The sequence below is a fragment of the Zosterops lateralis genome (genome assembly GCF_965231275.1).
Source record: "Zosterops lateralis genome assembly, chromosome: 27".
NCBI lineage: Eukaryota > Metazoa > Chordata > Aves > Passeriformes > Zosteropidae > Zosterops > Zosterops lateralis.
In genome coordinates, this window is record NC_139787.1 from 2,178,419 (window position 1) to 2,195,804 (window position 17,386).

Consider the following 17,386-nt stretch of genomic DNA (forward strand, 5'->3'; position numbering starts at 1 on the left):
GTCCCCAGCGGCCGTGCCTCAGTTTCCCTGCGGCGCCACACCCGGATAAATAAAGGAGCTTTACTCTGTGCCCGCTGGAGCCGCGGGGCGGGCGGGGAGGGGACATTTGGGGACACGAGGGGGGGCTCAGCTGATGATCTCGGAGAGCAGCGGGGTCATGGCCGACAGGTCCTGGATGTGCAGGATCTGCCGCGTGTTCTCCGCCTTCAGCGTCTGCAGCTCGGTCAGCAGCAGCAGCAGCTTGGCGTACAGGAACCTGCAGGGGTGAGGATGTGAGCTGGGACAGCCCGGGGACAGCCCGGGGACAGCCCTGGGGACAGCCCTGGGGACAGCCAGCCCCCCCGTGTCCCTGTCCCTGTCCCTGTCCCCCACCTGCCCTCGCTGCGGGGGTGCTGGTGCTCGATGTAGCTCTGCAGGGTCAGCGCCACCTTCTCCTGGAACTGGTCGATGACTTCGCGCTGGGCGATGCCCGCGTGGTCTGGGGAGGGCACAGGGGGCTCAGGGGGGTCTGGGGGACAGGGGACTGTCCCCGTTGTCCCCTCGGGGCAGGGCTGACCTGGCGAGAAGAGCAGCATGGCCTGCAGCAGCGCGTACTCGGCCTCGTGCAGCCGCAGCCGCCGCAGGCTCTCGTGGAACTTGAGCAGGGGCTCCAGGTAGATCTGCTGGAAGCCGGCTGGGAGACCCCCAAAGTACCGGGGTTACCCCCCCGAAATACCACAATTATCCTCCCCAAACCACCGGGGTTATCCGCCCCCAAATACCGGGGTTATCCCCCCAAACCACCGGGGTTATCCCCCCAAAATACCGGGGTTATCCCTCTGAAATACCGGGGTTATCCCTCTGAAATACCGGGGTTATCCCCCCCAAAGTACCGGGGTTACCCCCCCGAAATACCACAATTATCCTCCCCAAACCACCGGGGTTATCCGCCCCCAAATACCGGGGTTATCCCCCCAAACCGCCGGGGTTATCCCCCCAAAATACCGGGGTTATCCCCCCAAATACCGGGGTTATCCCCCCAAATACCGGGGTTATCCCCCCCAAATACCGGGGTTATCCCTCTGAAATACCGGGGTTATCCCCCCAAAATACCGGGGTTATCCCCCTCAAAATACCGGGGTTATCCCCCCAAAACACCGGGGTTATCCCCCCAAAATACCGGGGTTATCCCCCCAAATACCGGGGTTATCCCCCCCAAATACCGGGGTTATCCCTCTGAAATACCGGGGTTATCCCCCCAAAATACCGGGGTTATCCCCCCAAAATCCACGTTTAGGGTCGGGGATTCTCCGGGGGTTCCCCCAGGGCTGGCCCCTTCCCAGGCCTTTTCCTTTTTGGAGGAAAGATTTTCCCAGATTTCCCGCCCTGGCACAGCCGGAGGCTCTGTCCCCTCGTCCTGTCCCCGTTCCCTGGGCTCAGACCCCCAATCCCCCCGGATCCCCCTTTTCTGGGGGATGAACACCCATGACCCTTCCCTGGACACGCTCCGGCCCCTCCCTCACCCGATGACCACAACTGGACACTGCCCTCGAGGTGTGGCCCGGCCAGGGGACAGTCCCTGCCCTGCTGCTGTGGCCACGCTGTCCCCAACCCGGCCCAGTGCCACCCTGGGCACACCTGGGGACACCTGGGCACATCTGGTCACACCTGGGGACACCTGGGCACACCTGGTCACACCTGGGACACACCTGGGGACACCTGGTCACACCTGGGGACACACCTGGGCACACCTGGGGACACACCTGGGGACACCTGGGGCACACCTGGTCACACCTGGGACACACCTGGGGACACACCTGGGGACACCTGAACACACCTGGTCACAGCTGGAGACACCTGGGCACACCTAGGGACACCTGGGCACACCTGGGGACACACCTGGGGACACCTGAGCATGAGCACACCTGGTCCCACCTGAGCACACCTGGGGACACCTGGGCACATCTGGTCACACCTGGACACACCTGGTCACACCTGGAGACACCTGGGCACACCTGGGGCATACCTGGGCACACCTGTTCACATCTGGGGACACCTGGTCACATCTGGGGACACCTGAGCACATCTGGTCACACCTGGGCATACCCAGGGACACCTGGGGACACACCTGGGGACACACCTTCGGACACCTGGTCACACCTGAGCACATCTGGGCACACCTGAACAAACCTGGGGACACCTGGGCACACCTGAACACACCTGGTCACACCTGGGTACACCTGAGCACATCTGGGCACATCTGGGGACACCTGGGCACACCTGGGGACACCTGGGGACACCTGGGCACACCTGAACACACCTGGGGACACCTGGGGACACTTGAGCACATCTGGGACACCTGGGGACACACCTGGTCACGCCTGGTCACACCTGGCTCGTGTCCAGCCGCCATCCCTTGGTGTCCATCCCCTCTGTCCCCTCCCCTGTGACAACTCTCTGTCCTGTCACCCTCCTGCCCTTGCACTGTCCCCACAGATCCCACCTGCCCAGCGCCCTCCCGCCCCACAGCCTTGTCCCCAAATGTCCCCAGAGGTCCCCAGAGGTCCCCAAACATCCCCAAAGGTCCCCAAATGTCCCCAAACGTCCCCAGAGGTCCTCAAACGTCCCCAAACGTCCCCAAATGTCCCCAAACGTCCCCAAACATCCCCAAACGTCACCAAACGTCCCCAAACGTCCCCAAACATCCCAAAACATCCCCAAACGTCCCCAAACGTTCCCAAAGGTCCCTAAAGGTCCCCAAACGTCCCCAAACGTCTCCAAATGTCCCCAGAGGTCCCCAGACATCCCCAAACGTCGCCAAATGTCCCCAAATGCACCCAAATGTCCCCAGAGGTCCCCAAACGTCCCCCAATGTCCCCAAACGTCCCCAAACGTCTCCAAACATCCCCAAACGTCCCCAGAGGTCCCCAAACGTCCCCCAATGTCCCCAAACGTCCCCAAACGTCTCCAAATGTCCCCAAACGTCCCCAAAGGTCCCCAAACGTCCCCAAAGGTCCCCGGAGGTCCCCTTGGGCGGTACCCAGGGCCCCGTCGCGGATGGTGTAGCAGCGCTGGCCGCACTCCCAGGCCTTGGTGTCGGGGTTGAAGACGGTGTTGAAGCGGATCTGGCAGATCCCCAGTGTGGCCCCCTTGAGCAGCGAGATCTGCGCCTCCAGCGGCAAAGCCCTGCCCGGGGGGACACGGGGACAGCCACCTCAGCGGGGAGGGGACACCGGGGACAGCCACCTCAGCGGGGAGGGGACACGGCCACAGCCACCTCAGCGGGGAGGGGACACCGGGGGGGGGACACGGGGACAGCCACCTCAGCGGGGAGGGGACACCGGGGGGGGGGACACGGGGACAGCCACCTCAGCGGGGAGGGGACACCGGGGGGGGGACACGGCCACAGCCACCTCAGCGGGGAGGGGACACCGGGGGGGGACACGGCCACAGTCACCTCAGCGGGGAGGGGACACCGGGGAGGGGACACGGCCACAGCCACCTCAGCGGGGAGGGGACACCGGGGAGGGGACACGGCCACAGCCACCTCAGCGGGGAGGGGACACCGGGGAGGGGACACCGGGGGGGGGACACGGCGACAGCCACCTCAGCGGGGAGGGGACACCGTGGGGGGGACACGGCGACAGCCACCTCAGCGGGGAGGGGACACCGGGGTCCCCCGGGGCCTCACCTGAACACCGGGATCTCCTTGGCGAATTTGATCACCTGCTGGATCATGAAGGTGCTCAGGTCGGCGAACTGCGGCAGCAGCGACAGCGCGTCCGGCAGCGCCTCCTCGCACGGCGACAGCGACACCCCGGCCGCGACAGCGGGGCCCGGAGAGCCCGGGGAGCCCGGGGAGCTGGGCACCAACAGGCGCACGGCGGGCTGGGGACAGCGGGATCAGAGAGGGGGGCGAGGGGGGACAGACCGGGGGCGGTGGGGACACGGGGGGACAGAGCGGGGGGCGGTGGGGACACATGGGGACAGCCGGGGGGACGGGGGGGACAGCCCTGGGGGCGGTGGGGAGAGTGTGGGTACTCGTGGGGACAGTCAGGACATCTTTGGGGACAGTCAGGACATCTTTGGGGACAGTCAGGACGTTTTTGGGGACACTTGGGGCATCGTGGGGACAGTCGAAGCATCTTTGGGGACAGTCACGGCACCCACAGGAACAATCGTGTCACTGTGGAGAGCGGCTGGGTCACCCCAGGGGACACTGGGGACACCCGTGGGGACATCTGGGTCTCCTTTGAGGACACCCAGGACACCTGGGAGATTGGCTGGGTCACCTTTGGGGACAGCCAGGACACCCACAGGGACAGCTGGGCCACCCACAGGGAGCAGGGGCGTCCCCATTGGGGACAGGGGGTCACCCACAGGGGACAGGAGTGTCCCGATGGTGACAGGGGTGTCCCGATGGGGACAGGGGTGTCCTGTTGGGTACAGGGGTGTCCCCATGGTGACAGGGGTGTCGCATGGTGACAGGGGTGTCCCGTTGGTGACAGGGGTGTCCCAGTGGGGACAGGGGTGTCCCCATGGTGACAGGGGTGTCCTGTTGGGGACAGGGGTGTCCCGGTGGGGACAGGGGTGTCCCCATGGTGACAAGGGTGTCCTGTTGGGGACAGGGGTGTCCCGGTGGGGACAGGGGTGTCCTGTTGGGGACAGGGGTGTCCCCATGGTGACAGGGGTGTCCCAGCTCACCCAGTAGTGGCTGAACTGGGAGAAGCTGGAGTCGAAGGTTCTCTGGTGGGCGGCGATGAGGAGCGCGATGAGCTCCTGCTGCTCGGCCGTCAGTCCCTGCTGGCCCTGCTGTCCCCCGGGCTGGCCCCCGGGCTGTCCCCCGGGCTGTCCCCCGGGCTGTCCCTGCTGTCCCCCGGGCTGTCCCCCGGGCTGGCCCCGCTGTCCCCGCAGCTCCCGCCGCCGCCGCAGCGCCTCCTCCGACATGATCACTGCCAGCCCCGGGTGTCACTGTCCCCGCTGTCCCCGCTGTCACCGCCGGCACAGGCAGCGGGGACACCCCTGTCCCACCCCTGTCCCCACCCCTGTCCCACCCCTGTCCCCTGCTGCCACCTCCGTGCCCTGTCCCCTCCCCTGCCACCCCGTCCAGGCCACTTCTCTCTGTCCCTTGTCCCCTCCACGTCGCCTTTACCCCACCCAGGTGCTCCCCCGTGTCCCTGTGCCACATCCCCCTGATCCCCAGGTGTCCCCACCATGTCCCTTGTCCCGTCCAGGTCACCTTTATCCCACCCAGGTGCTCCCCCGTGTCCCCTGTCCCCGTGTCCCCGTATCCCCCTGATCCCCAGGTGTCCCCTGTGTCCCCACCGTGTCCCTTGTCCCCTCCAGGTTCCCTTTACCCCACCCAGGTGCTCCCCCGTGTCCCCTGTCCCTGTCCCCGCTGTCCCCGTGCCACGTCCCTCCATGTCGCCCCATCCCCATGTCCCCCTTGTCCCCTCCCGGTCCTGCCTCTCTCCTCTGCTCCGGGTCCCCCTGGTGTCCCCGTGTCCCCCCCGTGTCCCCCCCGTCCCCCCAGTGTCCCCGTGGTGTCCCCGTGTCCCCTCCAGGTGTCCCCGTGTCACCTCCAGGTGTCCTCGTGTCCCCCCCGATGTCCCCGTGTCACCCCAGTGTCCCCGTGTCCCCCCCGTGTCCCCCAGTGTCCCCGTGTCCCCCCGTGTCCCCCCAGTGTCCCCGTGTCACTCACTGTCCCTCCTCATCCCCACGTCCAGGCACTTCTGGAGGCGACAGGCCTGGCACTGTCTGCGCTTGGCCTTGGTGACAGGACAGCGCCGCGCCAGGGGACAGGTGAACCGGACACCTTTGATGACCGAGCGCCTGCGGGGACACGGACACTGTCACCGGCTGTCCCCAGGGATGGGCCATTGTCACCGCGGGTCCCCAGGGCACTGTCACCGGCTGTCCCCAGGGATGGGCATTGTCACCGCGGGTCCCCAGGGCATGGTCACTGGGTGTCCCCAGGGCACTGTCACCGCGGGTCCCCAGGGCACTGTCACCGGCTGTCCCCAGGGTCAGGGCACTGTCATTGCGTGTCCCCAGGGCCGGGCAATGTCACCGTGGGTCCCCAGGACACTGTCACTGCGTGTCCCCAGGGCCGAGGACTGTCACTGCATGTCCCCAGGGTCAGGACATTGTCACCGTGAGTCCCCAGGGTCAGGACACTGTCACTGTGTGTCCCCAGGGCACTGTCACCGCGTGTCCCCAGGGCCGGGGTATGTCCCATCTTGTCACACCCTGTCCCCGTCCACGGAACCAGCCTGCGTCACCTTTGCCCATCCTGTCCCCTTGTCCCATCCCAGCCAGTACTGTCCTGTCCCGTCCTGTCACACATCCCACCTTGTCCCCTCACCCTGTCCCTTGTCCCATCCCATCCTGTCCGTGTCCCATCCCACCCTGCTCTGTCCCTTGTCCCATCCCATTTTGTCCCTGTCACATCCCACCCTGCTCTGTCCCTTTGTTCCATCCCAACCTGTCCCCTTGTCTCATCCCACCTTGTCCTTTTGTTCCATCCAGTCCCACCCCTCCCACTTTGTCCCCGACCTCACCCCACCTTGTCTCTGGTCCCATCCAGCCCCTGTCCACTCCTGTCCCTTTGTCTCATCCCACCCTGTCCTCTCATCCCATCCCATCCCATCCCATCCCACCCTGTCCCCTTGTCACATCTCATTTTGTCCTTTCCCATCCTGTCTCATTGTCCCCTTGTCCTCTTGTCCCATCCAGTCCCACCACTCCCATTTTGTCCCCGGCCTCACCTCACCTTGTCCCTTGTTCCATCACACCCTGTCCCATCCCTTCCCATCTTACCCTGTCCCTTTGTCCCATCCTGTCCTTTCCCATCCTTTGTCCCATCCTGCCTTGTCCCCTTGTCCCCTTGTCCCATCCCATCCTGTCTTTTCCCATCCTTTGTCCCATCCCATCCCACCCTGTCCCCTTGTCCCATCCCATCTTGTCCTTTCCCATCCTGCCTTGTCCCCGTGTCCAATCCAGTCCCACCCCTCTCACTTTGTCCCCAGCCTCACCCCACCCTGTCCCTTGTCCCATCCCTTCCCATCCCACCCTGTCCCCTTGTCCCATCCTGTCCTTTCCCATCCTCTCTGTCCCATCCTGCCTTGTCCCCTTGTCCCCTTGTCCCTTGTCCCATCCAGTCCCTGTTCCATCCTGTCCCATCCCACCCTGTCCCCTTGTCCCATCCCATCCCGCCCTGTCCCCGCAGTGTCCCTGCTGTGTCCCCGGCTGTCCCCGGCTGTCCCCAGCTGTCCCCGCCGTGTCCCCGCCGTGTCCCCACAGTGTCCCCGCAGTGTCCCCGCCGTGTCCCCGCCGTGTCCCCGCAGTGTCCCCACAGTGTCCCCGCAGTGTCCCCACCGTGTCCCTGCCGTGTCCCCGCAGTGTCCCCGCAGTGTCCCCACCGTGTCCCTGCCGTGTCCCCGCAGTGTCCCCGCAGTGTCCCCGCAGTGTCCCCAGCTGTCCCCACAGTGTCCCACAGTGTCCCCACCGTGTCCCTGCCGTGTCCCCGCAATGTCCCCGCAGTGTCCCCGCAGTGTCCCCGCCGTGTCCCCGCCATGTCCCCGCGGTGTCCCCGCACCTGAAGAAGCCCTTGCAGCCCTCGCAGCTCATGACGTGGAAGTGGTACCCGCTGGCCCTGTCCCCGCACACGGCGCACACTTTGTCCCCGTCGGGCTCCGTGTCCCCAGGGCTCGGGGGGCTCGGCCGGGACCCGCCTGTGGGGACACGGGGACAGGGGGGGTGACACGGCCGCCACCCCCTCCTCCTGTCCCCTCGAGGCCGCGGTGTCCCCTGGTGTCACCTGGTGAAGCCACACGCCACCGCGGGGTCCCTCCGCCCGCGGGACTGTCACCCCTGTGTCCCTGTGTGTCCCCTCTGGTCCCTGAGTGTCCCCGAGTGTCCCCTCTGCTCCCCGAGTGTCCCCGAGTGTCCCCGCTGGTCTCTGTGTGTCCCCTCCTGTTCCCTCCTGTCCCCTCCAGTCCCTGAGTGCCCCCGAGTGTCCCCGTGTGTCCCTGTGGGTCCCCTCTGGTCTCTGAGTGTCCCCGAGTGTCCCCGAGTGTCCCCTCCTGTCCCAATGTGTCCCCTCTGCTCCCCGAATGTCCCCATTGGTCCTCATGTGTCCCCTCCGGTCCCCGCGTGTCCTGTCCAGTCCCCAAGTGTTTTATCTGGTCTCTGTGTGTCCCTTCCTGTCCCTGAGTGTCCCCTCTGGTCCCCGCATGTCCCCTCCGGTCCCCGCGTGTCCCTGTCAGTCTCCTCTGGTCTCTGAGTGTCCCCTCCAGTCCCCATGTGCTCCCTCCAGTCCCCAAGTGTCCCCTCCTGTCCCTGCATGTCCCCTGCATACCCCGAGTGTCCCCGCTGGTCCCTGTGTGTCCCCTCCGGTCCCTGCATGTCCCCTTCTGTCCCAGTGTGTCCCCTCGTTCCCTGAGTGTCCCTCTGGTCCCTGAATGTCCCTGCTGGTCCCCGCGTGTCCCCTCCTGTCCCCCCGTGTCCCTGTCAGTCTCCTCTGGTCTCTGAGTGTCCCCTCCAGTCCCCGAGTGTCTCCGAGTGTCCCCTCCTGTCCCAGTGTGTCCCCTCCAGTCCCCAAGTGTCCCCTCCTGTCCTCGTGTGTCCCACCAGGTCCACAAGTGTCTCTGCTGTTCCCTGCATGTCCCCTGTGTTCCCCATGTGTCCCCTCCGGTCCCTGTGTGTCCCCTCTGATCCCTGTGTGTCCCCTGTGTTCCCCGTGTGTCCCCTCCGGTCCCTGTGTGTCCCCTGTGTTCCCCGAGTGTCCCCTCCGGTCCCTGCATGTCCCATGTGTTCCCCGTGTGTCCCCTCCTGTCCCCGCTGGTCTCTGCGTGTCCTCTCCGGTCCCCTCCAGTACCTGAGTGACCCCTCCAGTCCCCTCGTGTCCCCTCGTGTCCCCTCGTGTCCCCTTTGTTCCCCGCGGGTGGCGGTACCTGTGCCGGTGTCCCCCGGTGCTGTCGGTGACGGGGGATTGTCCCCTCCGGGTCCCCGAGCGTCCCCTCCGGTCTCTGCGTGTCCCCGCCGGTGTCCGAGTGTCCCCTCCATTCCTGGCGTGTCCCCGCCGGTCCCCGGGTGTCCCCTCCGGTCCCCGGGTGTCCCCTCCGGTCCCCGAGTGTCCCCTCCGGTCCCCAGGTGTCCCCTCCGGTCCCCGAGTGTCCCCTCCGGTCCCCAGGTGTCCTCTCCGGTCCCCGAGTGTCCTCTCCGGTCCCCAGGTGTCCCCTCCGGTCCCCGAGTGTCCTCTCCGGTCCCCGGGTGTCCCCTCCGGTCCCCAGGTGTCCTCTCCGGTCCCCGAGTGTCCCCTCCGGTCCCCGGGTGTCCTCTCCGGTCCCCAGGTGTCCCCGGCGGTGGCAGGAAGGGCCCCGTGGAGTTTGAACCTTGAACTTGAGCGAGGCCGCGACAGGCGGGGACAGCGCGGGGCGGGGGGGACAGGGGACACCTGGGGGGGGGACAGAGGGACACCTGGGGGGGACAGGAGGGGACAGGGGACAGCTGGAGGGGACAGGGGACACCTGGGGGGGACAGGAGGGGACAGGGGACACCTGGGGGGGACAGGGGACACCTGGGGGGGACAGGAGGAGACGGGGGACACCTGGGGGGGACAGGAGGGGACAGGGGACACCTGAGGGGGACACGGGACACCTGAGGGGGACACGGGACACCTGGAGGGGACAGAAGGGGACAGGGGACGCCTGGGGGGGACAGGGGACACCTGGGGGGGACAGAAGGGGACAGGGGACACCTGGGGGGGGGGGGGAAACAGGGGACACCTGTGGGGGACAGGGGACACCTGGGGGGGGGGGGGAAACAGGGGACACCTGTGGGGGACAGGGGACACCTGGGGGGACAGGGGACACCTGGAGGGGGGACAGGAGACACCTGGGGGGGACAGAGGGACACGGGGACAGGAGACACCTGGGGGGGACAGAGGGACACCTGGGGGGGGACAGGGGAGACGGGGACAAGCAGGGGACAGGAAGGGACAGGCAGGGGGCTGTGGGGACATGGGGACAGGGGGACACGGGGACAGGAGGGGACAGGAGGAGACAGGGGACACCAGGGGGGAGACGGGACGCGGACGGGGCTGGCGGGGACAGGAGGGGACAGGGATGGCAGCTGTGGGGGACAGGGGGACACGGGGACAGGAGGGGACAGGAGGGGACAGGGATGGCAGCTGTGGGGGGCAGAGGGACAGGAGGGGACAGGTGTGGTGGCTGTGGGGGACAGGAGGGGACAGGGATGGCAGCTGTGGGGGACAGAGGGACAGGAGGGGACAGGAGGGGACAGACAGACACCGAGGGGACACCAGACGGTGACAGGGAGGCGCCAGGATGTCACAGCTGGGGGTGGCACTGGCAGCAGCAGAGCTCAGAGGGGACACGGGGGTGGCCGCCCTGTCACCGCTGTCCCCACAGGAGGGTCCCTGTCCCCAGCACTGGCCGTGTCCCCATTCAGCACCTGTGCCCCGTCCCCAGGTGTCACCGCACCACGAGGGTGGCACCAGGGGGCTCACGGTCACCCCGGTGTCCTCACAGTCCCCTGTGTCCCCTCGTGCCCCCTGTGTCCCCTCGTGTCCCCTGTCCCACCCCCCAGTCCCCTCCATGTCCTCTCGTGTCCCCGCCACGTTCCCCGGGTCCCTTTGTCCCCCTATGTCGCCTTTATGTCCCCCCACGTACCCCTGTGTCCCCCAATGTCCCCTGTGTCCCCAATGTCCCCCAATGCTCCTGTGTCCCCCAGTGTCCCGTATCCCCATGTCCCCCATGCCGCCCATGTTCCCAATGTCCCCAGTGTCCGCCAAGTCTCTCGTGTCTCCCAGTGTCCCCAATGTCCCCCAATGTCCCCATGTCCCCCAATGTCCCCCAATGTCCCCTCAACGTCCCTCCATGTCCCCCCAGTGTCCCCCAGTGTCCCCCCAGTGTCCCCAATGTCCCCAGTGCCCCCACTGTCTCCACTGTCCCCTGTGTCCCCATGTCCCCAATGTCCCCTCAATGTCTCCCTGTGTCTCCCATGTTCCAGTGTCCCCTCAATGTCCCCCGTATTCCCCAATGTTCCCAATGTCCCCCAGTGTCCCCCAATATCCGCAGTGTCCCTCGTGTCCCCCAATGCCCCCCGGTGTCCCCCAATGTCCCCAGTGTCTCCCAGTGTCCCCCATGCCCCCCATGTCCCCCCGTGTCCTCTGAGACCCCATGTCCCCAATGCTCCCATGTTCCCCAGTGTCCTCTGTGTCCCCATGTCCCCCATGTTGCCCATGTCCCCAATGCCCCCCAATGTCCCCCCAATGCTCCCCAATGTCCCCCTATGTCCCCAATGTCCCTCAATGTCCCCTAATGTACTCCGTGTCCCCCAGCATCCCCTGTGTCCCCCAATGTCCCCAATGTCCCCCACTGTTCCCCAATATCCCCCACGCCCAACATATCCTCAATGTCCCCCAATGTCCCCCATGTCCCGTGTGTCCTCCAAGTCCCCCGTGTCCCTTGTGTCCCCCAATATCCCCCCATGTCCCCCCAATGTCCCCAGTGTCCCCCAGTTTCCCCCAATGTCCCCCAATGTCCCCCCACGTCCCCCCATGTCCCCCCATGTCCCCCCCAATGTCCCCCCCAATGTCCCCCCAATGTCCCCTCCGTGTCCCCCAATGTCCCCCCCGGTCCGTCTCGAGTTTGAACCCCCCGCTAATGGGCGTATCCCTTACAGACCCCACCCCCTTTCCCCATTGGCTGAGCTCAGCTGTCACTCAAACCCGCCCCTATAAAAGCGGCGGCGGCAGCGCCGGCCCCGCACTGGGAGAGCGGCGGCGGCAGCGGGATGAGCGAGGTGGGGACACTCTGGGGACACTCTGGGGACACTTTGGGGACTCTGGGACACTCTGGGGACTCTGGAGCACCGCTGTCACCTCCCCTTTTCTCCCCGGGCTCTCCTCTGTTCTCAGTGCATGAGCCCCACTCTGGCTGGAGCTTGGGGGGACAAGGAGGGGACAATGGGGGGACCCTGGGGACAGCAGAGCCCCTGTGTCACCCCCCGGGTCCCCTCTGTCCGCAGCGCAGCCCCCATGAGCCCCCCTCGGCGGCGGAGGCCCCCGGTGGGCAGCAGCAAGGTGAGGACCCCGGGTCAGGTGGGGGCTGTCCCCTCCTGTCCCCTCCTGTCCCCTCCTGTCACCTCCTGTCCCTCTGTCCCCGCACACCCCAGGCCCGTGTCCCTGTCCTCGCAGGGTGGTGGCACCTGGGTGGATTTGGGGACCCGCTCTGTCCCTCCCCTGTCCCCTCGGGGGTGTCGTGGTGTCCCCCCCACCTCGGGGACTTCTGGGGTACAGATTGTCCCCTGAGGGGTGGGGGGTGATGGGGAACCTCTGGCGGGTGGCGAGGTGTCCCCCTGGGTGTCCCCACGGTGAGTTTGGGGGTTCCAGGCTGTCCCTTGTCCCCCTGGGTGTCCCTGGGGTGACTCTGGGGTTCCAGGCTGTCCCCAAGGCTGTCCCTGTTCCCCTGGGTGTCCCCCTGGGGTCCCAGCTGTCCCCAAGGCTGTCCCTGTTCCCCTGGGTGTCCCCCTGGGGTTCCAGCTGTCCCCAAGGCTGTCCCCAAGGCTGTCCCTGTCCCCCTGGGTGTCCCCCTGGGTTTCGGCTGTCCCCAAGGCTGTCCCTGTCCCCCGGTTGGTGTCAGGGTGTCCCCCTGGGCTCCAGGCTGTCCCCAAGGCTGTCCCTGTCCCCCAGGCCAGGCCGGTGACCCCAAGAAGGCGGAGGAGGAGGAGGAGGGGGTCCAGGCTGTCCCCAAGGCTGTCCCTGTCCCCCGGTTGGTGTCAGGGTGTCCCCCTGGGCTCCAGGCTGTCCCCAAGGCTGTCCCTGTCCCCCAGGCCAGGCCGGTGACCCCAAGAAGGCGGAGGAGGAGGAGGAGGGGGAGATGGACATCGACCTGAGCGCGCCCGAGACGGAGCGGGCGGCCCTGGCCATCCAGGGCAGGTTCCGCAGACTGCAGCGGCGCAAGAAGGAGCCGGGGCCCTGAGGGGGGGCCGGGACCCCCAAACCCTCATGGGGACCCCCGAAACCCTCATGGGGACCCCCCAAACCCTCATGGGGACCCCCGAAACCCTCATGGGGACCCTCCAAAACCCTCATGGGGACCCCCGAAACCCTCATGGGGACCCCCGAAACCCCCATAGGGACCCCCCAGAACCCTCATGGGGACCCCGCGGGCCTTTCCCCGCCCCGAGCCGGGACCCCCAGTGACACCGGGGGGCTCTGAGGGGACACGGCCGGGGGTCCCCGGGGGAGGCGGCCTTGGGGTCCCTGGGGACCCCCATTTCCCTGGGGACCCCCCTTTTCCTGGGAATCCTCATTTCCCTGAGGATCCCCCATCTCCCTGGGGTTCCCCCATTTCCCTGGGAATCCCCCATTTTCCTGGAGACCCCCCATTTTCCCCTGGGGACCCCCCAATTTTCCCGTGGAACCCCCATTTTCCCGGGAATCCCCCATTTCCCTGGGGACCCCCCATTATTTCCCTGGGGACCCCCCATTTTCCCTGGGGACCCCCCATTTTCCCTGGGGACCCCCGTTTTCCTGGGGATCCCTTTTCCCCTGGAACCCCCATTTTCCTGGGGACCCCCCATTTTCCCTGGGGACCCCCATTTTCCTGGGGACCCCCATTTTCCTGGGGACCCCCGTTTTCCTAAGGACCCCCATTTTCCCCTGGGAATCCCCATTTTCCGTGAAACCCCCGTTTTCCCGGGAATCCCCCATTTTTCCTGGGGACCCCCATTTTCCCGTGGAACCCTCATTTTCCTGGGAATCCCCATTTTCCCTGGGAATCCCCATTTTCTCGTGGAACCCCATTTCCCTGTGAATCCTCCGTTTTACCTGGGAATCCCCATTTTTCCTGGGGACCCCCATTTCCCTGTCCCGTGGTGGCGCTGGGGACACGCCGGGAGGGGACACGGGTGTCCCCAAGCGAGGGGAGCCCCAGGGAGGGGGGACAGGTCCTGCTGCAGCCCCCGGGGCAGGAAACTGGGGCTCCTCATCCTCCTGTCCCTGTCCCTGTCCCCTCCTGTCCCTGTCCCTGTCCCCTCCTGTCCCTGTCCCTGTCCCCTCCTGTCACTGTCCCCTCCCCGGAGGAGTTTTTGGCCTTTGTGCAGAGAATAAAGAGTGAGGAAGAGGAGGGTGGTCTGGGGGTTCGGGGGGAATTCGGGGACCCCCCTGGGAGGGACCCCCAGGTTCCTCTTCTCTGCCCCTCCCAAGGTCTCCCATGTTTTTGGGATTTGAAGGATTTCCAGGGAAATTCAAAAGAATTTCTCACCCGATGCAGCTCGGGAGCCCCAAAAATGGTCGGGGAGTGGGAGAGAAAATCAGAGCGAGTTGGGGGTTCGCAGGGGGATTTGGGGGTTTTCAGGCAGGTTTTGGGGGTTCGCAGAAGAATTTTGGGGGGTTCGCAGAAGAATTTTGGGGGTTCGCAGAAGGATTTTTGGGGGTTCACAGCCGGATTTTGGGGGTTTTGCCAAAGGGATTTGGGGAGTTTTCAGGTGGGTTTGGGGGCTCTGCAGTTGGATTTTGGGGGGTTCGCGGCCAGATTTTGGGGGAGTTGGAGCTGGATTTTGGGGGAGTTGGAGCTGGATTTTGGGGGAGTTGGAGCTGGATTTTGGGGGGTTAGTGGCCAGATTCTGGGGTGTTTGGAGCCGAATTTGGGGTGTTTGGAGCCGGGTTTTGGGGGTGTTTGGAGCCGGGTTTTGGGGTGTTTGGAGCTGGGGTTTTGGGGGGTTCGCAGAAGGATTTGGGGGGGGGTCGTAGTCGTATTTTGGGGGGGATTCTCAGCCGGATTTTGGGGGGTTTGCAAAAGATTTTGGGCAGTTCACAGTCGGGTTTTGGGGGAGATTTCCAGAAGGATTTTTGGGGATTCAGAGCCGGATTTTGGGGGGGTTGCAGAAGGATTTTGGGGGGTTCCTGGCCAGATTTTGGGGGTTTAGAGCCGGGTTATGGGGGTTTACAGAGAGATTTTTGGGTGGTTCGCAGAAGGATTTGGGGGCTTCCCAGACAGGTTTTTGGGGGATTCACAGTCGGGTTTTTGGGGGGAGTTGTACCCGGGTTTCAAGGTGTTTTCAGCCGGATTTTTGGGGGTTTTCAGCCGGATTTGGGGGGTTCGCAGCCGGATTTTTTGGGGAGATCACAGCCGGGTTTCGAGGTGTTTGCAGCCGGATTTGGGGGGATTCACAGCCGGATTTCGAGGGGTTTGCAGCCGGATTTTGGGGAGGTTCCCACCTGGATTCTGGGAGGATTTCAGCCGGGTTTTGTGGGTGTTTGGACTCAGATTTTGGGGGGGGTTTGTACTGAGATTTTAGGGCGTTCACAGCGGCCCGGGGGGGCTCCGGGGGCTGGCAGGGCCCGGGAATGCCGCGATCCGGGGCAGAAATAACTCCTCGGAAAGAAAAACATGGCCCGGGCGCGGCCCAGGGGACACGGCCCAGGGGACACGGCGGGGTCCGGACTTATTAGGGAAAGGACAGAAATAATGTAATAATATAATAATATAATAATACCGGGGGGGCTCCGGGGGGTACCAGGGGGCTCCGGGGGGCTCCGGGGGGGCTCCGGGGGGGCTCCGGGGGGCTCCGGGGGGCTCCGGGGGGCTCCGGGGGCCGCTCCAGCCCCATTTCCCTGCGGGAGCCGCAATTCCCAAAATCCCCCCCGGGGGTCAGAGCTGGGGGTCTTTGTGTCCCCCCCTGCAGTGACAGGAGGTGACAGCCACCCCCTCCCCCCCACCAAGGGACCCCTGCCCACCCTCTGGGACCCCCCAAGGGACCCCTGCCCACTCTCTGAGATCCCCCCACCCCCCAAGAGACCCCTGCCCACCCCCTGGCACCCCCTACCCCCCCAAGGGACCCCTGCCCACCCCTTGAGACCCCCCACCCCCCCCAAAGGACCCCTGCCCACCCCCTGAGACCCCCTGGGACCCCCCACCCCCCCAAGGGACCCCTGCCCACCCCCTGAGACCCCCCACTCTCCCCAAGGACCCCTGCCCACCCCCTGAGACCCCCACCCCCCAAGGGACCCCCGCCCACCCCCTGGGACCCCCTCTCCCCAAAGGGACCCCTGCCCACCCCCTGAGACCCCCCACCCCCCCCAAGGGACCCCCTGCCCACCCCCTGAGACCCCCCACCCCCCCAAGGGACCCCTGCCCACCCCCTGAGACCCTCCACCCCCCCAAAGGGATCCCTGCCCACCCCCTGAGACCCCCCAACCCCCCCAAGGGACCCCCTGCCCACCCCCTGAGACCCCCCCAACCCCCCAAGGGACCCCTGCCCACCCCCTGAGACCCCCCACCCCCTAAGGGACCCCTGCCCACCCCCTGAGACCCCCACCCCCCCAAGGGACCCCTGCCCACCCCCTGAGACCCTCCACCCCCCCAAAGGGATCCCTGCCCACCCCCTGAGACCCCCCAACCCCCCAAGGGACCCCTGCCCACCCCCTGAGACCCCCTCCCCCCCCCAAGGGACCCCTGCCCACCCCCTGAGACCCCCCACCCCCCTAAGGGACCCCTGCCCACCCCCTGGGACAGTGACAGGGAGGGGACACGGAGCCCGCGGACGTTTCAGGGTTTTATTAACGGCACCAGGGGACAGGGAGGGGACAAACAGGGGGTAAAAAACGCCTCCAGGGGCTCCCCCAGCCCGGCCAAAGCCTCGGCCCCTCCCGGGGCTCCGGCCGGATTTTGGGGGGTCCCGGGGGTTAATGGGGGGGACAGGAGGGGACAAAGGGGACAAAGGGGACACCCGCGACGTCATTCGGGGTCGGTCGCGGGGAGAGACGAGAAAACGGCCAGAAAAATTAAAAAAAAAAAAAAAAAAAAGGAGCGAAATTTGGGGAGGGGGCGGAGAAAAAGAGAAACCCCCCACCCGAGTTTGGGGAGGGGACACGGGGAGGGGACACAGGGAGGGGACAGGGAGGGGAGGGGGGACACCGACCCCAAATCCGCCGGGTTCGCTTTGGGAAGGAGAAAATCCCCTCGGGGAATGGCCGGGGCTGGGCAGGGGGAGACCGGGGCTGGAGGGGACCCGGATTGTCCCCAAAGCCTGGGGGGGACCCGGATTGTCCCCAGGGCCGGAGGGGACCCGGATTGTCCCCAGGGCCGGGGGGGACCCGGATTGTCCCCAGGGCCGGAGGGGACCCGGATTGTCCCCAAAGCCTGGAGGGGACCCGGATTGTCCCCAGGCCCGGAGGGGACCCGGATTGTCCCCAGGGCCGGGGGGGACCCGGATTGTCCCCAAAGCCTGGAGGGGACCCGGATTGTCCTCAGGGCCGGGGGGGACCCGGATTGTCCCCAAAGCCCGGGGGGGACCCGGATTGTCCCCAAAGCCCGGAGGGGACCCGGATTGTCCCAAAGGTCAGGAGGGGACCCGGATTGTCCCCAGGGCCGGG

General features: G+C 66.2%; 2 protein-coding genes and 1 long non-coding RNA gene across 6 annotated transcripts; 1 reads left to right on the forward strand and 2 right to left on the reverse strand.

Moving 5' to 3' along the window:
* Window positions 1–46: 46 nt before the first annotated feature.
* On the reverse strand, window positions 47–9,133 carry NR1I3 (nuclear receptor subfamily 1 group I member 3). Of its 4 annotated transcripts, none has more exons than XM_083879067.1 (9): window positions 8,934–9,133; window positions 7,577–7,712; window positions 5,681–5,811; window positions 4,684–4,931; window positions 3,671–3,705; window positions 3,020–3,165; window positions 557–673; window positions 373–478; window positions 47–256 (listed from the first exon to the last, which is right to left on the reverse strand). In XM_083879067.1, exons 1-9 carry the CDS (start codon window positions 9,043–9,045, stop codon window positions 127–129), a joined length of 1,161 nt encoding a protein of 386 aa, XP_083735193.1. In that variant the 5' UTR covers window positions 9,046–9,133; the 3' UTR covers window positions 47–126. The 4 variants fall into 4 exon arrangements, with proteins under 4 accessions (XP_083735193.1, XP_083735192.1, XP_083735191.1 ...); XM_083879066.1 differs by having other exon boundaries at window positions 3,671–3,708; XM_083879065.1 differs by having other exon boundaries at window positions 3,671–3,867.
* Window positions 1,509–2,267, reverse strand: LOC310919725. Its single transcript, XR_014591848.1, has 3 exons — window positions 1,943–2,267; window positions 1,817–1,888; window positions 1,509–1,657 (listed from the first exon to the last, which is right to left on the reverse strand). It is a non-coding gene; the product is annotated as an uncharacterized lncRNA (long non-coding RNA).
* Window positions 9,134–11,790: 2,657 nt separating the features above from the next.
* On the forward strand, window positions 11,791–13,276 carry PCP4L1 (Purkinje cell protein 4 like 1). The gene is made up of 3 exons (XM_083878738.1): window positions 11,791–11,808; window positions 12,034–12,088; window positions 12,838–13,276. Exons 1-3 carry the CDS (start codon window positions 11,800–11,802, stop codon window positions 12,984–12,986), a joined length of 213 nt encoding a protein of 70 aa, XP_083734864.1. The 5' UTR covers window positions 11,791–11,799; the 3' UTR covers window positions 12,987–13,276.
* The last annotated feature ends 4,110 nt before the right edge of the window (window positions 13,277–17,386 follow it).